We start from the raw sequence: 23252 nt of genomic DNA, 5'->3' as shown, positions 1-23252 counted from the left end.
AAAACTGTTGCTATTCAGTGGCACAGCTTAGAAACAAGGCTAGCTTGGCTAGGAGAAGGGACCTTCTCACTTTGTCTCCCTAGAGTAGAGTAATCATTGTCTTCTGCAAACATCTGAGCCTAACATTGAAAAAGACAGATCATCTAGATTCAAACTTGCTTTTTAACCTTTTTACCTTTATTCATCTATACTTTCAACATATAGGAAAACATTAAGTAACGTATTTTTATCACTAATTAATTTACTACAAAACTATTAGCAAAGACTGTTAAATATCTACTAAAATGTAAACACATTTTGTTCCAAGATTCATTGCATACCACACAGCATAGGCTAAAACAATAAAAGGTACAAATCATAATTTTTAAAACTTCACTAGGATACTGATAAATCCTACCTAAGAGTGTAATGATGAGCATAAAGTCAAATAATTAAGACTGGTGATAACTTTGCAATGTTATCCTGGCCTTCAATTTCTGGGCTACTCTCCAGCAGCATCAGGATTAGACATTCTCACCTTTTATCACAGGTCAGCTATATATCTTTTTTTCTACCTGACTAGGCAAGTGCATACAAACTGCACCTAAAACTGAATCTTACCAAAGAGCAGCAAGGACATAAAATACGATGACTGTAACACTCAAGTCTTTGTCTGAGGCTTACATGATATCTTTCTAAACTCTCTGAAGTCAAGCCAAGGGTTTTTCTTTTTAACTCCCTTACATAAAGCCCGTCTTTGAGACATTTCAAGTTACTGTCAATATTGCAAACAAATAAGCATATCCAGAAATTTTCTATTAATTTGTAATGATTAATAAAATTTAAAAAGTAAATGCTTATCTAAAAGGAAAAAGAAATTGGCAAGAAGTCATTATATAACTTTTGAAGTTAAGAAGACATTTTCTTAGAATCAAGGAAATCAAATATACAGCAAAGAACAAATCTAACTTCCTATCTGCTGAGTACATATATACCTTTGATCTAATGAATTTCTAGAACAAATTTAAAACACGAAAAGAAATAATTCAGTACTTAAGCTCACATGCCAATTAATAACTGCCTTTGACTATAAGAAAAGTACTTTTCAGTAGGAACAGAATCCTATCCATTATCATATAATAAATTTGAGGCTGTTTAAAAACAAGTTAATTCTTAAAGAAGCAGCTAAATCAACAATATAAATTTTAAAATAGAAAGCAAACTACGTTGACATCACAAAATTTGCAACTAGCAATACTAGAAAAATGTATTAAGGACCTTTAACAAAAAAAATTGAGTAGAAGATAATAAATATAAGGAAGGCTTATATTCATTTCCTCTCTGCCCACATTCCCACCTGAAAGAACTTACCCTACTCACAGCCCTGGAAGAAATAGGCTTATTGTTTTTATTGGCTTACTGAAAAATAAATCAAATATAAAATTACATTAAAAATCTAGTAAGCCACTGAAGCTATACTTCAAAGTAATAATGGAAAACTTATTTAAGGTTTAACACTCACATAGGTGCACTTAAATAGTATGCACATTGAAATCAATATAAATGTACACTTATATTGAATGAACTGATACACATGGTATAGCAATATCTAAATAATAATAAAAACTAAGGAGGAAGGAGACATCAAATATTACTAACATATCAAAATTGGCAAAAAGGTAGGAAAGAAATGTAGTGAATTCTATGAGATTCTTCTTCAAAGTAGGTCATTACCGAATAGTTTATATTGTGTCTACTTTTAAAAAGACAAGCTTAAATAAAGGCAAAGATGCAATAAGGCTAAAAAAATAGAACAAAGTCCACTTGTTTAGAAGATTAATGTTGATGAAACAATATATCAGTCATTCTTAAAAAGTTGTAGAACTTGTAGAAAAAGTGATTTTTGGCTAGGAAAAGAGACCCTCTAACTTTGCCTCCCTAGAGTACAGTGACCGTTGTCTTCTACAAACATCTGAGCCTGAAAAGGACACATAATCTAGTTCCAAACTTGCTTTTTAAACTTATTTACCTTTATTCACCTATGTTCCCAACAGTAGGAAAAGGTTAAGTAACATGTATTTTCATCACTAATTAACTGGCTTCAAAAAATGAGCAAATCACGTTAGACCTACTGAATGAGATTTCCCCCCCACCCCGCCCAGAGGGGAGTAGTCCTAGCATATGCATTTTGTAAAAGCCAAACAAATTTTTAAAATTTGTCCCCAGGTCATTTGGATATGTACCCTTGGTAGGGATGAAGGCAGTTATTTTAAGTAGTATGGTAGCCTCTCTTATAAGATGATACCTGAATAAGGAATTGAATGAAGAGAAGGAATGGTTACTAAGAATATCTCAGAGAAGAACGTTTCAAGCTGAGGTAACCCCAAGTGCAGAGGCCTGAAAGATGAATGATCTTCATATGTCTGTGGAACAGCAAGAAGAACAATATGCCTGGTGTGAAGTGAGCCACAGGAGTAAGGTGGATAACAGCTTGGCCAAAATGTGTAAGAAAGTGAGGACCAGAGCAGAGAGAGGAGGGGTTGCCTTTGCTAAAAGAATATGGATTCAGATGCAGATGAGTAGATTTCGTGGTGGGAAAATGAGGAAGTTCTCCTGCTACTTCTGTTTCTGTAATGAATTAATAAGGAGCAACATGATCAGCCAAAAGTGAGAAGAGGGGTGGATATGTTGGGTGCTATTAATTCAGATGATTCTCTTCCAGGAACAATGAGAAAACCAGCTAAGAAAGCTATTTGAAATAATGAAGAAGCTATTCATTTCCTCCCTGCCCACATTCCCACCTTAGAGAACCTACCCTACTCACAGCCCTGGAAGAAACAACCTTATACTATCAGTTAGGTTTAGGATCTGCCACACTTAACAGAAACCCCAAATAATGTGGCTTCAACAATCTTAAGATTATTTTATTTCACATAGAAAAAATCCTAGATAGGCAATCCAAGTGGGAATTGTAATTCCATGAAGTCTTCAAAGACCCAGGCTCCTTCAACCGCTCCATTCTGCCATCCATAGCTCCAACCTGTGTGCCAGGCTGATAGCAGGAGGAAGGGATGAAGGAGGGTCCTAGCCTCTTCCTTCTTTCCTTTATAAAAAGACTGCCTAGGGGCTTCCCTGGTGGCGCAGTGGTTAAGAATCTGCCTGCCAATGCAGGGGACACGGGTTCGTGCCCCGGTCCGGGAGGATCCCACATGCCACGGAGCAACTCGGCCCGTGAGCCACAACTACTGAGCCTGCGCGTCTGGAGCCTGTGCTCCGCAATGGGAGAAGCCGCGACAGTGAGAGGCCCGCGCACCGCGATGAAGAGTGGCCGCCGCTCTCCGGAACTGGAGAAAGCCCTCGCATAGAAACGAAGACCCAACACACCCAAAAATAAATAACTAAATAAATTTATTTAAAAAAAAAAAAAAAAAGACTGCCTGAAAGTCTGACACACTTCTGTTTTATCTCACTAGCCAAAACGTGGTCACAAGGCCATCCTTAGCTACAAAGGAGACTGGTGAATGTCTTTTAGCTAGGCAGCCACGAATCCAGCTAAAAATTTGGGTTCTCCTTACTAAATAAGAAGGGAAGGATAGATGATAGAGGGCCTATTTATTTCTGTCACACCCACATATCTCATGGCTTTTAACTCCCCCTCTGCTACCATTATCCTCTCCAATAACAAGACTGAATGGACACCTATCCCAAGCCAAGCCAATAAGATTCTCTCTCCCAAGAATTTGGGACACAGAAAGCAAGTCAATTTACTTCTGAAGAGCTGAAGTGCAAGAGGGAACAGACTAGAGCCTTACAGAGAAAACACAAGATTATAGAAGATAAGGGAACAAATGAACAAAGGCAAGCAGAGATTTGAGGCTGCAGAAGGAGAGAGAAAATATAAGTTTCTGACAACTTCCTCTCCTGTGAGGACTGTGTGCAATTCTTTTATCTGGATTCTGCACAACTCCTCTATTCCCTTACATAGAAATCCCTTTACTTGAGATAATTTGACGTAATTTATGATTTAATGTTATGCGCATAATGTTACGTTTCTGCATCTTCTATGAAACTTGTAGAAGACAATCATTATGTTCTTCTCCGCCCCTTGTGTAAAGACTGATAAGATAGAATTTCCTTTAGAATTTTATACTTTTTAGAAGACTGAAATAATTAGGAATTGATACCTTTCTTGTTAAAATTCAGATAATGGCAATTATGTAATCCTTATTACGTCTCTTTTGTCTTGTCTGCCAGGAAGATGATGAATAAATTTATTACACAGTCACAGGTACTTATAGCAATTCCTGGCTAAAGCACAGAGACTGTAGTAGACTGCATTACTATTTCTAAGCTCTCAGTGAAAGGTTTATACTTCATCATATGGACATCAGGCTTGGCCATATCATTTGCTCTGGCCAGTGAAATGGTGAAGTGATTATGCCACTTCTAAGCAGAAGCTTTAAGAACTAGCATATGATTCATCATCACTCGTTTCCCTCTGCCATGCCTCTCAGAAAGAGGCTGTCCCTTCATCCTCAGCCCTTGAATGAAGATGATACGGAGCAGATGCACAGATCCCACCAGGATGTAGCCAGAGCAAGAAAACAAACACTAGTTTTAAACCACTGAGATATGGGGATTGTTTGTTACCATAGCATAACCTAACCTAAGTTGACTTATAAAGGGAGCATTAAATAAGAAACAATTCAGGATGTACGTTTATGTGTCAGGACATCGATGTAAAACAGAAAGGACTAACAGGACAAAAATGTATGACGTAAGCACTAGGACCTTCCAGGGTTCCTATCTCAATGGTTATAACCACCACTTGGCCAGTTATCTAAGCCACAAAACAGAGTCATCTGGAATATAATTTTTTCCTTCAGGTCTCCTACATCCAATCTATTACCCCCTTAATATCTCTCGAATCCATCCCCACAGATACTACCTTAGTTAGTTAGATCCTTATTACCTCTCCCTTGGACTAATCTAATAATCCACTAATTTGTCTTTCTGCTTCAGTCTCCTTCCTCTAATCCACCCCCTACATTTATATAGAGTAATACATATTCCTAAAATGATGTTATACCTTGGCCAGAAACATTCCACATGAGACTTACACTTTAGCTGGACACGTATGGGTTGGCCCTGGCCAACCCCTCTCTAGGCTCCGTAGAGGTGTCAGACCATTGCAGGTTCAGGTACAGGCTTTGCCACTTTTGGACCATAAGCCACTTATCCTCTTCAAATCCAGTTTGTTTGTTTTTTTTCATTTGTAAAATGAGAATCATAATATAAACTGTAACTTGTAGCTTTGTCCTAGGGGTTAAATTAGAGAAATAAACTGCCTTGGCAAAATTTATTGCCTGGTCACACTGCAGAAGAACAATAAATACTTGTGGAATAAGAGAACAACTCTCTGGCTAGATCACCTATGAACACTTCACAGCCCTTATTTGCTTATACAACTGTCCCCCTTTACTAGAAACTAAGCAACTTGAGAACAGGCTGAGCCTTTCTCATCTGAGCATCCTGGGACCTAGCACAGTGCCTGGTACAAAGGAGGAATTCAATTAATGTGCAAAAGCTAAGTGATCCCTGAAATAAAATCCCTGAACAGTTAGAGAAGGGAACAGAAAGAAAGGCTAGAGTCAGACAGAGTACAATCACTAATAACTATAAATCTTCCTCAGGCCCTTGTGTAACTTCATATGCTTTTAACTTTGTGCTAAACAAGAACTTGGTATCTTGGGTGGCTATTCTCTTCTGTATTTTACCCAAAGTATACGTGCCAATTTAATTTACAGGTGAATTCACAATATACAGATAAGGAAGGCAGGAAAGCAATGAATGTTTCAAAACTCTTCAGTGTGACTATATTTGTTCCAGGGCAGAGAACATTTCCTCAAACGCTGAATAACTTAAAGAATGTTTTTCTGCACATAATCTCAATATTACATTTCAAATGTATAATTCCATTGCCTATAAACAACTGATACTGCAAGGTCAGTAGAATGTAACTCTCAAGGGTAACACAAATCAATACACTCTAAAGAGATGCAAACAGCTCTTCTCCCTTTTGACAGGAGAACCTCCCCCACGTATGTATTTCACTGCTTCCTGCCTGCCAAACAAAATCTAATTGTGAAAACAGTAGGGTTGTTGTATTTCCTAAGTATATAACTGAAGTTCAAGGATTTTTTTGTTTGTTTTATTTTGAAAGTGATTCCTTGGATATGGATTAAGGTTCTCAATGAACTAACTGGACATTTTTAAAGTGGTATTTTATTTCAAACAGCCCAAGAAACAGTTTTACCCAGAACATCCAAAAATTCTTGCTATAAATACCTAAAAAGAAGAAAAATGGAAGCTTGCCAGAAATGCCAGATGATGGTGTGGTTTATATTATAATTGTCACTATTCCAAAATTTTAAACATAACAGGTAAAGACAACAGGATAAACCATCTAGTCTACATTGGGAGATTATGCAACATTAATTTAAAGGACTTGAGAATGCTAAAATGTTATCTCTTTTAAATAGTGGTTCCAAAAAATGGCTTATCGTACTAGCATTAGGATGAAACTTATGAGATTGCTGTATTTGACTATTCTTGATCTACAAAAATGGCAATTTTATATTCATCCCTTTTTAAACCTGGTATTTTAATCTTGTCCTGAAAGATGCATTGCCTACTTATCATCTATAATATTTTGCATGCACTTCTATTAGAGCACATGCCATACTGAATTGTAATTAATTGTTTATAATTCTTATGCTATATTGTGAACATTTGTGGGCAGAAACCATTTCTCCTTTTTTTCATGTTCCTGGAGCCCGGCACTGTCTGGCATATAGCAGTTCTTGCCCAGTAACTGACAGTAAGAGTAACACGTATTTGAGAATAGAATGATAGGTTAAGAAAGAACATATAAAAAGGAACTGTCAAGTTCTAGTAAAAGTTAGTATGCAAACTAACTGCTACCAGACTGCTCCAAAGCTTAATATCTGCTGTTAAACCCAAATATTTCCTGAAAATACAGTATTTAGACCACTACTACTCTATACGAAAGAAATAATACCTGCAAATTTTCAGAGACCACTTACGCAATGTATAGATCTCGCATTTCTTTCTCTTCCTCTTTTTTTTACTGTCTGCTTCAGTTCAATACCTTGGGGCAACAGAAGGTGAAAGGAAGCAAAAATGCTCTGACTGGTTAATTTCATTCCTTGCTTGTAAAAGTTCTGAGGAAAGAGGGGGACTTCTTAGAGATGATGATTCTAATGATTTAAATAGGGTTTTAGAAGGCCTGTGGACTTCAGCCTTTGTTATTGTACTATCTTTTAAATTTTGTACTATCATTTTTATATGTGTACTATCTTTTAAACTTCTCAAACTTAAATATGACACTATGTTTTTGAATTTGCTAAAGCAAACCAAGTTTATGTACTAAAGACATCTATGTACTTCCTAAAGTCTGATCATAAAGTAAGAGAAACCAGAATACAAAGTATATTAAGACTCAAAAAATTCCCTAATGCTGAGAGAAAGCTTAATTAATATTTTTGAGAAGGCTAGAAATATTGGGGGAAAAAAAGTATTTAAAGTTCCATAAGAAAACGTGGTCACATATTTCAAATTCAACAAAAGGAGACTTGAAAGATTAAAATTAGCAGCAGCTCATTTGGGTGTTCACCCAGGCCAAAGGAGGTATTTCTGATTGTATTATCCCTTGCTTCATAATTTAAAGTTCAATCCAACTCATTAGAGTTCAAACTCAACTTCAATATTTATATTTAAATTTCTGATACTATCATATAAGATATTTCATATTCAGTCAACGTAACACAGCTCATGAGTAAAACACAAATTCTACTTGACTTTACCAAATAAGAGAGTTGTTTTATGAAATAGGAATAATGCCACAGTCAACTAAATATGACAGGTAAACAACACAGCTAATCAAACCAGAACCTGTTCAAACACCAAAACTAACATAGTCTAGTTAACCTTGAAGGACTACTACCAAAACTCATAATGGCGATTTCAGGGTATATGTCAAGATTTCTTTGATTTATATTTCATTTTGATGAAAATACTTTAGAAGAGTAATCACAATAAAATTAGAGATGACAGAAATTACACTATAAAAGACAGAATTTCCATAATGACTATAATCAGCACAACAAACCACTGATTTTTGACTCTCCAGTCTGCTTACTATATCTGATTTTACTGTTTAGCCATTTATTATAAATCTGTAAACAGATGCTAAAAACAAGTAGGGCAGACGACTCAATTTGGTTTATATGATTAACTTGCAGCAGGTGAGCTCCACCTGCAGGCAAAGAAAAGATTCTTTAGAATAAGTTTTAAAACAGGACTTTCCAAAGACAGGCTGTAACTACCGCCTTTCAGTTAACCTTGAGTGCACATGAGAATAACCCGTGCTTTTTAAAACTTCTCATGGTCGAAAATTCTGATCGACTTGACCAGGGGTGGGGCTTGTAAGGTGACTCAAATATATGGAAAACATTGAGAGACACTGATTTGAATCTTTACCAGCACACATCTTGAAAAACATTAGGAAAACTCAAATATCATTTTGTTTCTTCTAAAATGACTTCTCACTATACTGACCCTTTCACCTTTTTCAGAGATTAAACTGAGTTCAACTGATATAAATGTCTTATCTCTGTTAGACTACAAAAAAGACCTGAGGTGACACTACAATTTTTTAAATCTACCTTTACATTATTCTGTGCCTCAGAAGTAATCAAGAGAGTGAGTGTTTGGTAGCGACTGGGGTTCTTAACCCTTAGCTGCACATTAGAATATCTGGAGAGATTTTACAAAGTATCATTGCCCTAAATTAATGTTATGTTCTTGGAAGTTAGAAAAGTGGTTACTATCAGGGGAGGAGGGGAGAAATAACCAGAATAGGGCAAGAGGGAGACTTGTGGGTAATGGCAATTTTCTGTTTCTTGATCTGGGTGATGGGTATAGGGGTGTATTTGGCTTGTAAAAATTCAGCAACCTGTGTATTTATTATATGTGCACTATGAAATATAGTTCATACAGATATAGTCTGTACATATACTATATTTCAATTGAAAGTTAAAAAGTAAAAATGCATGTGCCCAGGCTTCACTGCAGACCAAATGATTCAGAATCTTTGGGATTGGGACATGGGCATCAGTATTTTTTCTTTTCAACATTTCTCCAGTGAATCTAATGTGGAGTCAGGAGTGAAAACCATTCTTCTAATGAATCACAAATGTATTCACTCATTTATTCGCCCACTCATTACACAAACTTTAATGACCAATTACCACGTGCTTATTATACAAGACTTGGAGGATGTAAGACAGTCTCTGAAGGAGCTCATTATAGGCAACGGATAGTAGGCAAAGCAATAAATCTCATGTGATACATACAAGCAAGTTACTTATAAGATCTGGAGGAGAAAGTGATTTGTCAAAGAAGGAGTCACTCTTTTTTTTTTGTTCATTCATTTATATAAACATCTGAGTACCTATGACGTTTGACCACAGGTAAATGGACACAATCTCTGCCTTTAAGAAAATTACAGTATAAGGGTACACAAGGAAGAAAAAAAATGTATAACTGGATGTCATAATATCACTGAAGTATGAGAAAGGTGCTATGGGAATACCCTGGGGAGTCAGAAGTTGCTGACCTTGGAGCTAAGATGATACAAACTTGAACTAGTCCAGTGGCACTGGTGGTAAAAATTAGCATTCTAGAGAAGTGCTTCTCAAACTTTAATGTACAAATCACCTGAGGATCCTATTAAAACACAGATTCTGATTCAGAAAGTGTGAGGTGGGGCCTGAGACTTGGCATTTCTAAAAAGATTCCAAGAGATGCTAATGCTATTGGTCCACAGGTCACAATTTAAGTAGCAGGTTCTTGAGGAAGATGGTTTTCAAGAGGGAAAAGGCAAAAAATGCCAAATTCCACAGCAGAGATACCAGGAAAAACAAAAACTGGAAAGTAGCCGTTAGATTTGTCAAGTACATGGCCTTAGGGAGAGTAGTTTCAGGGGAGTGATGAGGGAAAAGCTAAATGATGTGTATTTAAAAGTAAATGGGAACTAAGGTGGTGGGGACAGGAAATAATGAAGTGGTGTTTTTGTTTTCACTCTTGAATGCTGGAAGAGGCTTAAGTCTATCCACAAGCTGAAGGAAAGGAATGAGTGAAGAGAGAAAACTAAAGACAAAGTAAAGAGGATGGAATCATTTTGAATGGGTAGAGGGATTCCTCCCTTTAAAGCAGAAGAGAAGGAGATAAGAATTGGTCTGAATAGGTACAGCGAAAAGTGAAAAGAGTAAGAGTTGAAGAAGTTACTCTTGTTTCACAGAACAGGAAGCCAGGTGACCTAATGAGAGAGAGTGAACCTGAGGTTGAAGGGAAGCACTGGGGGCACAGCTGAGGCTGGACTTGTCCACGGCTGTGTGATTCTGCTCAGCAGCATTCAGTAGTCAAGGTACAGGCTTACAGAAAGTGGACTGGACAAGAAAGAGTGAGACTGATGCATTTAGAAAAGGAAGGAGGCAAGGGACAGAAATCCTCAAGAAATCAGAATAAGTACAATGAGAGAAAAGAAAGGAGAGAAGGTAAGAAGAGCTTTGGACTTTTTCCTCTTGAACCCCTAAGTACTTTTCAATAGAACAATTAGGGAAATAATCTACTCTATGTAAATCTGTTGAAAATTATATTGTTAAATATCATTCCCCAATTTAAATATTAAGTACTCAAGAAACCTGCTTGTAGGTTTACTATCCAAAGTGATAAGCAGCTTTAACAGATTCCAGATGTTTCTTTACAAATAGAAGCAATACCACAAATTTTCAGTAAAATCATACTTTGAATGGCTCCTTGCCTAAAAGGCTGGGAGGCTAGTCTAGTCCCTGATCCTACTGCTTGAATCAGAAAATGACTGAAGGATAATGGAGTACTTCAAGCACATACAGATGAACAGTTTGTATATACAAAGAGCACTGATTTCTTAATAGATAATGATTTCACACTGACATCCTATCTGGCTGGCAGGTATACCCATTATAATTCAACTTAGACTGAACAGTGATTTTCCTTTAAATATAATTATCCTTTTTTACCACATTACAATTTTTTAAGACTCTTAGAAGTTTTTCTGTTTTTTTTTTTAACATAAAATTAACATGAGACAAACTATAGTGAAGCTGGTATAACTGACCGAAAGCACTAATGATTTCAGACATTTGCTGAAATTTCTCTTATGATATCACTGAGATTAGGAGGGATAGACAGTATAAATCAGACTTGAAAAGACATTTAAGAGCGTTTTCAGGCCCATACATTTCTTAACCAGTTTAGACAAATTTTACTCAAATCTGAGGTTGTCTCTTTTTGTTCCATACAATTGCTTTACTGCTTTTGTTGGTTTTAAACAAATACAACCTTCCACATCTAGCTAATATATTGTTTGTCCCAAATATAAAAACAATTTAGAGGTTTTTAAAGAAGAGATCAGAGAGAAATGAACTGGAATTTGACTCGCATGACCATTGCTGTAAATAAAATTGGTCTATTTTCTTTTAGGCCTCTGAATGGGCTAATTTAGCATGACTGGTATATATATCAAACATTATGAAAATAGTATTTTAGAAAGTAAGTTGAATAAAGGGCTCAATCTTAATTTAAAATTAAGTATAAAATGACAAAAACTCTGATACTTACCTAAATGGGAAGGAAATCCAAAAGAGGAGATATATGTATACGTATAGCTGATTCACTTTGGTGTACAGCAGAAACTAACACAACACTGTAAAGCAACTATACTCTAACAAAAATTAATTAAAAAACAAAAACAAAAGCAAAAACAAAACTCTGATACTTAGAAGCACAACGCTTGACTCACCTGCGGCTAACTGATTTCTTCTCCACTTCACTCTCTCCAGCTGTCTTAACATTTGCACTTGTGCCCTTTTTTAACTTTTTTGCAATTCTTTCTCTCATCAGGTCCTTTTCATCACCATCAACATATTCTTCATGCTCTGCACTTCCATATTCTCCATCCTGTAAAAATTGAAATGGAGTATTTGCTGGGCATTCCATTTTCTTCTTTCACTTCCAGAGGTCCATCTCAAACTCTCCTTGTTGCATTCTAGGCCAGGTTTATTTTTTGTTTCGAACTAGTGAGGGCTTGAAGAATCTGCTACAGGCGGGAATACCCGCTGGGATCTGCTCTAGGCCGGCTATGTAAGTACTGTATAGCCCAGTAAGTGTTGTTGCTCGATCCACACCCAGCTCCTCTGCACAGCAGACTATGCTCCCTCTGGATCACCCAGGATATTGTCTATCTACATTCCTATTCCTTCCCAGTAGGAAATGTGGTTTTTGGAGGCAGTTGGCCAGCATACTGACCTCACCCAGGGATTAATGCAAGTAAAAGAGGTGGAGGTAGAGAAACTGATATTTCTTCCTACAATCTAAGTCATAGCAATCACTACTCGGCTCAAAACCCTCCAGTGGATTCCCAACTCACTCAAACCCTACACAATCTGGACCTCCCTGACATAATCTCCTACAACTCCAGGCCAGCAACACTAGCCAACTTTGGAGTTGCTCTTCTTTCCAGCCTGAAACTCTCCTATTCCATGTATCTGCATTGCTGACTCTTGCATCTACTTCAGGTCTCTGCTCAAATGCTACCCTTTTGGTGACACTTTTCTTGATCCCCCAAATAAAATGTCAGAGCTGCCCACCCACCTCCAGTACTCTCTATTCCCCTTCCCTATTTTATTTTCCTCAAAACATTTATCACTCATCTGACATACTATACATTTTAATTATTTATATGATTATTGCCTCTCTCCCATAATCAGAGAAAGGAGTCCATTAGAACTAAAATTCTGGATTGTTTTGCTTATTGCTAGATCTTCAACTTCCAGAATAGCTCCCAGCATCAAGAGAGCAAGCAATGGAGGGAGAAAGGAGGAGAGAGGGAGGGAAGAGGGTAGAGAAGGAGAAGGAAGAAACTACCCAAGTGGATCTTTTTCTCTTGTGATTCTCTAACCAGGTGAGTCATGGTGAGGCAGGATTCTTAACTTGAGGCTTGTGGACCTTGGAGCAGTGGTTCTCAAAGTCTAGTCCTCAGGCTATAAAACATGGATTGTCTCTAAAAATGTAAAATCCTAGCCCTCATCTCAGTATTACTGAACCAAATCTCTAGGGATGGAAATTGTGAGTGTTTTCAATGAGATGTTTAAGAAATTCTTTAGCCTTAAAACTTGATAACCACTGACCTAGGTCTTCCATGCTTGGTCCTCAGGAGATATAAAAAAAAAATGCCCTGCAAATTCATAAAATTTTGTTTGTGGATATAATATATTTCCTGGGAAGAAGGTCTGCAGTCTTAGTGATTGCAAAGGATCTTGGGACACAAAACAGATTAAAGACCATACAGTGTCCTTAGATGACCTCACTCCCTCAAGACTATAAGAACATAATTTTACATTAGGCCTTGAGCCTATCTTCCAGATCCATATTAATGTTACATAGATGTCTCCAAGTTATCTGAATCTCAAAATGCACATTATTAAGCACGTTATTTTTCATTGTTCCCCCCACCTATCTCTTGTACCCATCTAACAAGTTGCCCAAATCAGAAACCTTGTGGTTGTCCTAGACTCCTCCTTCTCCCTCACCTCATAGTATGGAATCAGTCACCTCTTAGACCTCTTTCAAATCTGTCTCTCTCCCATGTCACACCTGTGGTCTTCTATCAAGCTCTCCTTCTGCCATAGCTTCCCAATAGGTCTTCTTGACTCCAGCCTATTTCTTCTAATTTGTCCTCTCTAATATTGCCAACAGTGATCTTCCTAAAATGCAAAGTTGACCATAGTACTCTTCCTTTTAACTAACACCCTTCAGCTGTTTCCAATTACTTTGAGGATGAAATTCAAACTTCTCCCCATAGCCCAGGAAGCTCTGTAATATTTGGCTTCTTCCTCCCACTCCAACCTCACCCACTCTCCCTCCTGTCATGATGCTCTGGTCACACTGGTTTGCTTTCAGCTCCTGGAACACATCAAACTCTCCTACTTCAGAGCCTTTTGTACATGTAGTTCCCTCTACCTTTAACACTCTTCTTCCCTGCTCCTCACAAGGCAGGTTCCTTCTCAAACTTTAATCTTAGCTTGTACTTCCTAAATAAGGTATACTCTCTCCTTGTTACCACGTGGTAGCATATGTGGTTCTCTGAGGAATCCCACCCTTCACCAGTTTCTTTTTTGATCTAGTTAACTCCTAATTCTCCTATAAGACACAACACAGCATCATCTCTTCCTGGAAGGTTTTCTTGACCAGGTTAGATAGCCATCCTTTCTCTATCATATATAGTCAGAGAAAATCCTCTCTTCTGACTATGGTAATAGATGAAGCTGTGTTCTTGCATGGACAGTTATGTACTTCCTTTATACAACGCACAGATCAATGGGTTTTTATATAAAGTGGCAAACGAATGACTTGAAAAACTTGATCTCTTATACATAAAGGAAACTCTGCCTTCTGTTTTATCAGCTTTAATAGCCAGTACAAGTAATGAAGCAAGGTCACTACAGTCTTGAGAGAGAATCTTCCAAAATGTGTGTATGAAGAAGGAAACTACCATAAATGACTGGTATCCAAGTATTTCCCATCCATCATGTAGGATGTCATGCATCAACATTTAAACTTTTATCATAACAAAATAAAATCAATGACATCTAAATTTTGAGTATTCATGTTATGTTACGTGACAGGGAGAAAAAACAGGCTAGAAATTCATATATAAGATTCTGATTTTGTAAGGAAACATACACATATTATGAAGGAAAATTCCAATATCAAAATAAATAATTTATTTTTAAACTCTTTTTCAAAATTTTACATATATAATTATAAAAGGTAATACATATTACCTTTTAGGAAAAATAATTTAATCATTTGTAAAGATTTTGAATTTTCTATAAATTGTTCAACTATATTTATACTAAAATTAATACTCACATCATCTGAATCTCCTGCTGCATCCCCTTTTTCACTACAAAAAAATAAGGAAAACAAATTTTAGCTTCAAAATGAAACTAACAAAATTATTCAATTATCCAAAAATTTAGAATATTTTGCTGGGATTAATAGTTCAAAAACACTTCAACACAGGAATTTCAGAATGGCATTGTAGAGCAACTAGAAACATTCTAAAGGGAAGTTGTTTTTATACATAGAATAAAAGGTATGCTCCATTAGCACAAATACAAATTCACTAGAATTTTTTTTAAAAAGCAAACAACCAATAGTGTTATTTTCATGAACAAAAGGCTGCAGACAACAATTTCTTCTATTGGCTTGATGTATTCAGGCTGAAGAAGCCAAATCCTTCAAATAAAAGTATATTAAGAAAAGATTGTTTTAATATAGAATTTTTAAAAATGAGCTACAATAGTGAGTACAATAGTATTTTAGTCCCCTTTTGAGACACTGGCCCAGTGAATCATGTGCAATTATATTTAACACTAAGACATCTTCTCTTATCAAAGAGAAGCAACAAAAATTTTCTGATAACTCCTGAAATATGTAAGGAATAATACTCAGTGAACTGGCCCAAAATGTGGTGACTTCTTCAAAAAACCCTTCAAATCTGATTTGCTTACTCATGATTCTGAGACAAAAATTATGCAAGGAAAAAGTTAGCAAAGAAATTTTCAATTAAACATTAAATTGTTAAAGCAGACAGCTTCCTAGTATTCAAACTATCCCAAGATTTAAAAGTTTAACAGCTAATTTTAAATTTAATTAGTTCAGCAGAGGTTGATAGATAGCAAGGAGACTGAATGTGACTAGAGTGATTCTCTCCATTATGCTAGTAGCTCTACTACCCCCATTACCAAAATGCTTTAGTTTTTTGGTTGGGTTGACAAAATTTGACTTATGAGAACTGACTGTTTACTTACAAAGGAAGCAAGAAAATGATCTGAGCCAGAAAATAAGAACTTAGGATCACACTAGCACCATGCTAACCTTTCAACAGCTGGAACAGAGCTGAGATGTGGATCATCCTTAAGCAAGTCATGACTACTTTTGCTTTTTCCCTTCATGCTCTAGAAAGGAATGTATGATATAATCATGAGTGGAGAAAAAATAGTCTTCCAAAAGGACAAGTTAACACATTTACGTAAAAATCTAGTACTGATATAATGTGGTTAGCAAAACATATATGTTCCTGAAAATTTGAGTATAAACAAAAGCTTTATAAATAGCAATCTTATTCTCCCATTGACTAAAAATATTTTAGAAACATCTTTCTTTCAAAAAGTGATATATCCTTAAAAATAAGTTTATTGATTACTATTTCCAAACACTAAAACCTCATTGTGATTTACCACTAAACTAATTAATTTTTGACCAATATATTAAAACTTAGAAGATAGATCACAAAAGTAATTTGAAATAAACACACACTATTATTCTTCAAATATACTGTCTATACCGCACAGAATCACTTTAAAAATGTACCCAAGCAACCAGATGAGAGCACCTACAAGGTGCTATTTAACATATGTAAAAAAGCCTTTTATGTATGACAATATTCATCAATGACCTAATATTTATTAAATACTTTAATTTCAAGGTTCATGTTCTCAATAAATTTATATTTTAGTAGGGAAACAAGACATAGTAAGATATAAGAAGTAGAACTATTAAAAAAACTACTACTACTATTATTCTAATTTATTAAATATATACTTTGTGTCAGGCACTGTGCTACAGTACAATATTCCCACCTTTCAATTCCTCCTGTCCCCAAATGAAAGTAAATAAGGTGGGTGTTATTAGCCCCATTTTACAGATGGAAAATAAAGACTTAGAGAGAATAGTGATTTACTAAAGGTCACAAAGCTAATGGTATAGGATCTAGGATTTAAATCCCAGTCTGTCTCACAATGATATAATAAATCCATTTTTCTTTTCCTAGAGGCCCCTATGGACCCAGAACAACTGGCCTGGTTTCAGAGCTGCAGACTATCCTACAGACTTCTCCACCACAAGGTATGAAAACTTCAAATTTATACCTTGTATCTCGAGGTGGAAAGCTGCTCACCATCCCCACCCCTCAACTAATCATGTAAGAGTGAACAGTATGAGGTTAGAGTTGACAGGAAGAAAGGATAATTTCTCTCTATTTTGAAGGAACATTTTATTTTGAAAAATTCATCACAAAATGTGTTAACTAAAATTTTTAAATGTCAGATACAGAGAGGTAAAAATACCTCTTTCTCTTTAGCCCCATTCTTGACTGTTTAACAGCTCTGGGAACAGACTTCTAAATTTGACAGGCTTTACTTTGAGGCAGATGTATACTTTCTGAAATTTATTTCCATGATGAAAATAATGGATTTTTAAATTTCTGTATTAACATGGAGTACTCCACATTTTCAAGACTTAATCAGTTTAAACATGCTTATAGTCTAGTTTCAAAAGGCAAAACAAAAACTTTTCTCAAACAGTTAATCTAAAGATACTATTATCTGTAATTTTAAAAAGTCGTAGAATCTGAATTATGCAATTAAAATATATTTCTAATTCCATAACCTTACACAAACCAAGGAGTAATAAAAAGACAAAACATCAAAGAATTACTTGATGTTTGTCTAACAATGAAAACTGTTCAAAAACCAGAAGATGGTATAGTAGAAAGAACACAGGAAAAGAAGATAAGAGTTGCACCAAATGAGTTTCAAAATCTAGTATTCAGTAATTCTATGGGCTTTAGTCCAAAACGTGTACCATTTGAGGAAAGAGAATGACCTCATCCAACCTCAGAAACTCTGTTTACAAAATGGAAATAATAATAGCAGCCTTGCTTGCTTCATACAAGAGAACTAAACGAGGTATGTACAAAAGTGTACAAGTGAATATAAAATGACCTCAACTAGAATAAAACTTGAATATCTTTTTTTCACGCTTTCCTTCCTAAAATTTCTTCCTCCTGTGTCTTCAGCCCTCAATGTTTATTTTCATCTATTCTAAGAAATAGTCCCTTATTAATTCTCCCCATGTGCCTCCCTCATGGGAGTCACAGTCAAAGACATTACAGCCAGAGTTGGCCTCAGACCCTCTTGTCCAGCCTCTTAGTAACATATCAGAAAATGAGAGTTGCACTAATAAATAACAGGAGTAAGATTAGAATTCAGGTCTCCAGGCTCTTGGTCCATTAATAAGCTCTACTATTTCATTTACTTGTAAATGTTAGTTTACAATTGTTAGCTTAATTAACATTAAAAAAATGCGTTCTTGTTTATCTCCCAAAACTTAAACCAGCTTAAAGGGAAAAAAAGAAACTTGTCTTACATTAACTTTAAATAAGACTTTACAATAGAAGGAAACTAATTAATCTGAATAATCATTACCATTTAAAATTTTAATTAATGTTTTAAATTAACATAGAAATATATGATCAAAAGCAATTTTTTAGATGTCGCTTCCTACTACAGCAGACTTTGAATCCTGCAGGCAGAGAAAACAAATTGTGGAAGAGCTGTAGAAATTTGGAGATAGTCTCAAAGAGGATAAAAATGAATTCAGATATTTCTCTTTCATGCCTACTCTTTCTGAATGACCTATTTTAAGGTTGTTATTTATACCATCAGGTAACAATAATTTTCAAGGAAGAACAAACACCTAATATATTTTAAAACAATTTTTGAAAAAATTACATAAAAGCAGCTGGCTCATTAAAGGGTTTAGGGCTGAACAAAATACTAAATATATTTAGTGAACACAATGCAAGAAGCGCCACAGTAAATTCAAAACTGTCTGTAAGCAAATCTGAAAATGAACATCAAAGGGGATGTGGGAAAATTATATTATCTGCCACTTCACACCCAAGAACATAGAGGCAATGAAACAGTGGGAACTAAACAGAGTACAAGTGGAAAGAAAGAAAGCAAGAGGCATAGTGGTACAGAGGAACAACACTGGTCAAGAAGTGGGAAGGTCTGAGTCTCAACCTCTAACTACCTCTGTGTGATGGTTAATTTTATGCTATGGTACCCAAGTCGTTTGATCAAACGCCAGCCTAGATGTTGCTATGAAACAATTTTTTTTAGATGTGATTAGCACTTAAATCAGTAGACTTTGAGTAAAGCAGATTATCCACCAAAATGTAGGCAGGCCTCGTCTAATCAGTCGAAGGCCTTAAGAGCAAAGACTTTCCCAAGCAAGAAGCAATTTGGCCTCAACACTGTAACACAAAAATTATGCCTGACTTTGCAGCCTGAAAATTTTGGACTCAAGACTGTAACATTCACTCCACCCTGAGTCTCCAGCTTGCTGGCCTACTCTACAGATTTTAGACTTGCCAGCCCCCACAAACATATGAGCCAATTCCTAAAACTCAAGCAATCTATCAATCTTAATCTCTACTTCTCCCCCTCTCCTATATGTGTGTGTGTGTATGTGTGTGTGTATATACACATACACACACACACACACACACACATATATATATATATATATATATATTATATATATATATATACATATATACTGTTTCTCTCATGAACCCTATTACATTCTGTGACCTTTAGCACAGAACCAGAAAACTTAGTAGTTTGGGGGAAAAAAAAAGATCTTACAGGCCACTTAATCCAGTCTCCACACAATGCAGGAATCTCCTTAACATTACTGCTGACTATCAACCAGTGTCTCCACACCTGAAAGGAGCTTAATAATCACACACACACACGAAAATCACCCCTTTTTAAATGGCTTCTATTATTGGACAACTCTCTCTCTAATTGGAGAAAAAAAGAATATGTGTAATTTTCAACCATCCAACTAATCCTAGTTGTACCTTCTAGAACTAAAAATGTACTACAAACAATTGCTGTTATTAGGAATATTCCATACAGTTTAGTTTAGATACAAATAAATTGGTAGGCAGGGTAACAGCCCCTAAAGATGTCCACTTCCTGATCCTCAAAATCTGTGAGTATGTTACTTGACTTGGCGAAAGGGATTTTGTAGATAAATTAAGAATTATGAGATGAGGAGATTATCCTGGACTATCAGGGTGGGTCCAAGGTAATCACAAGAGTCTTTATAAGAAAGAGAGAGGCAGGGGAGTCAGGTGCAGAATGATGAAAGATAAGAAAGACTTGACCTGCTATTGCTGGCTTTGAAGATGAAGGAGTCGTAAGCCAAGGAATATAGGCAGTCTCTAGAAATTGGAAAAATAAGAGAATGGATTCTCCTCAGAGCCGCCAGAAGGAAGGCAGCCCTGCCAACACCTCGATATCTAGCCCAGTGAAACCTGTTTTGGACTTCTGGCCTCCAGAACTATAACATACTAAATTTGTTTTGCTTCAAGTCACTAAATTTATGGTAATTTGCTACAGTAGAAATATGAAACGATTACAAATATATTAACATTTTAAAAAATTAAATATAAGCAACTAGAAAGATAAGTAAATCAAAGTTTAATACAATTTAATGGGGCAAAAACATTTTATAAAATAGACTGGGGAATTCCCTGGCGGTCCAGTGGTTAGGACTCTGAGCTTTCACTGTTGAGGGTGCGGATTCAATCCCTGGTCAGGGAACTAAGATCCCAGAAGCCATGCAGTGCAGCCAAAAAATAAAAATTTTTTTGAAAAAAAAGAGACTATTTAACACTTCTGACAACCTCTGTACAAATGGCCTAGCAGCACTCTCCAAGTCATGCCCAACCCACTTCCCAAATTTGGGGGAAACTTAAATTTCACAGGATAAATGAGAATAAGACAAAAACCTTCTTTATTCTCAAAAGTGATGCATTTGTCTATTGATATACCTTTGTCTGGGTAAGAAAATAGCTTTTTTATAACTTTGGATTTGAAGTTAAAATGCTAACATATACTGTAGTAAGATAAATATTGTGTATCAATGTGAATGTGGCACACATTAATCACTATTTTCAAATTTAGCTATTGAGATATTTTTATACTGGACCTACCATTTAACTTGCCTCAAGAAAACTACTTGTCTGATTGTAGCTTTTACTTGAAAGATATTTTCTGACATTTGTATTTAAGTTATACACAAAGATTCAGGGGTGAACTTTAAACCAATACAGACATTTGAATGAAACTGTTATTTAAGAAAGCAATATGAAGGGGAGGATCTTCCAGATAAAAACCTTTCAAATATTTGAAGCCTAGGATCACATTTTCACTCAGTTTTTACTTCACCGAAGTATATCCAGTCCTTAAGCCTTCCCCGAGTAAGATGCTTTTTGGCATCATCCTCATCCTCCTCATGACCCTCTGTTCCTCTGGATACATCCACTTTGTCAGTATCCTTCTTAAATGTGTTCAGAACTGAACAAAATGCTGCAAATGTGATCCCCCAAAATGCAAAGAATGTTAAATTCCTTATTCCAGAGACTTTATTCTTAGTAATTCAACTAGGGCTTACAGGCTATTAAGTCTTACACCTATTCAGCTGATTTCATTAAACTAAAGTACAGAATATACACGTACTCTTATTACATTTTAACTTATTAGTTCAAATAATCAGGCACAGGTTGACAACAAAGCACTCTTTGGGCAGAAGTATTCAATTAGCTATAAATCCATCTGACTGTACTATCTCCCAGATCACATTTCCTCATGTTGTCCACAAGAATATCATGAGAGACTTTGACAATGTGCTTTCCTGAACTCAAGATATGTTATTATGGCATCCTCCTATCATGCAATCCTATCAAAAAGGAAATGAAGTCAGTCTGGCAAGTCACTTAACCAGGGTCTCAGTTTCCTCATCTATAAAGAAAGGAACTTGGACTAGATCCCTTTGAGCTATAAAATTCTATTATTCTAAAAGAGATTTTATCAGGTAGTAGAAAGATACTGAAATAAATAATGAAAGAAAGCTAACCCATGGGACAGAGGCACCTTGTCATGAATAATGAGTGGGGTGAAGCAGTGTCTGTAATCCCACGCTGATAATCCATAAACCAGAGGGGACTCTATCTTATTTCTCCTTCCACATAAAGTAAAGCCTCAATTCAGACTTTACCAATTACTAACTTGTGATGTTCGGTTCTGGAATAAAGATTAACACTGTGGAGTCACTGAAAAAAGAAACTTGATAAGCAAATGAATAATGAAACAATTATTTTCAAGCCCTCTAGAAATATTTAATTTCATGCAACCACTGAAACTGCAAATTGTTCTCAGTCATTGTAAAAGACACTGACTTGACTTTGGCTCTAGTTATTTACACTTAAAAACAGTAAGGCTAAATTTTAAAAAATATATTATTTGGTCACACTTTTCCAATATTCAGGCTAGCCTTCCCTTTTCTGGCCAAAGTTTCATTTTACCCAAAAGGTAAAATGTATTTGAAGGATGCCCACAGTCTGAAGAACAGTACAAAAGCAAAATAAACAAAATGCACTCCCATTTCTGTTCTCGCTAGAATTTATCTCATGCCCTCTAGAGAAATGTCCTTTCCTTTAAGCCAGTAAATTTCAACAATTTTTGCTTATTGTTGCTCTCTTTTCTCAAGCTAAACTTACCCATGACTCCATTATATGAACACACAAAACAGCTAAATTCGGTAGGCCAAAGATTCTGCATGGTGTTTCAAGACCCACTCACACGTGGAGAGTGGATTGTTGGTGGGTCACGATGTACAGATATACACCCATGCTCTCCAAGGCTGCTCAAGCTACTATTCAGGACCCCGTGGGAGCGCTCAGGAAGGGCACTGCACCCACAGTGCTGTGCTTATGGCTTCCTCCTTCAGGAAGCTGAACTGGTGAAGTTTCTCACTAGCCCTCTAGACTGCTTGAGTATGAGGGCAGCAGCGTGATAATCATGATTATATTAGTGACTGATATTCTTTAGCTCTCTGAGAATAAAATACAATTTATAACATAGAGTATACAGTTTAAGACATTTGACTTTTGAAACCATTTTTCGATTGCATGACGTATCAAAGTAAGGACTATCTGTATCCTTATTTCACAACTGTAAATGGTACATATTAATGCCATGTTACAAAGAGGAAAATGGAGACTCAGAGAGACTAAGTTATTCAAGGTCACAGACTATCTATAGAAAGTGAAGTGCCAATATGAATTTTTATGATCCCAAATCCATGCTATTTCTACTGCAACACACTGCCACTCAAAGATGACACAAAGTTTACTATGAAGGAGCTCACAGCCTAGGACCCTA

The 23252-nt window shown here is 36.0% G+C and overlaps 1 protein-coding gene across 4 annotated transcripts in view; it reads right to left on the bottom strand.

Annotated features, from left to right (window-relative positions):
* Positions 1-23252, bottom strand: part of CWC27 (CWC27 spliceosome associated cyclophilin) — a 249514-nt gene that overhangs the window by 187855 nt on the left and 38407 nt on the right. For all 4 annotated transcript variants that reach the window (XM_082383187.1, XM_082383188.1, XM_082383189.1 and 1 more), the window contains 3 exons: positions 16048-16127; positions 15037-15070; positions 11906-12063 (listed from right to left, as the gene is read on the bottom strand). In XM_082383187.1, coding sequence (XP_082239313.1) covers positions 11906-12063; positions 15037-15070; positions 16048-16127 — 272 coding nt within the window. The remainder of the gene's footprint in view (positions 1-11905; positions 12064-15036; positions 15071-16047; positions 16128-23252) is intronic.

The sequence above is a fragment of the Balaenoptera borealis genome (assembly GCF_965194805.1).
Source record: "Balaenoptera borealis genome assembly, chromosome: 2".
NCBI lineage: Eukaryota > Metazoa > Chordata > Mammalia > Artiodactyla > Balaenopteridae > Balaenoptera > Balaenoptera borealis.
This window is presented reverse-complemented; position numbering and strand designations above follow the sequence as displayed.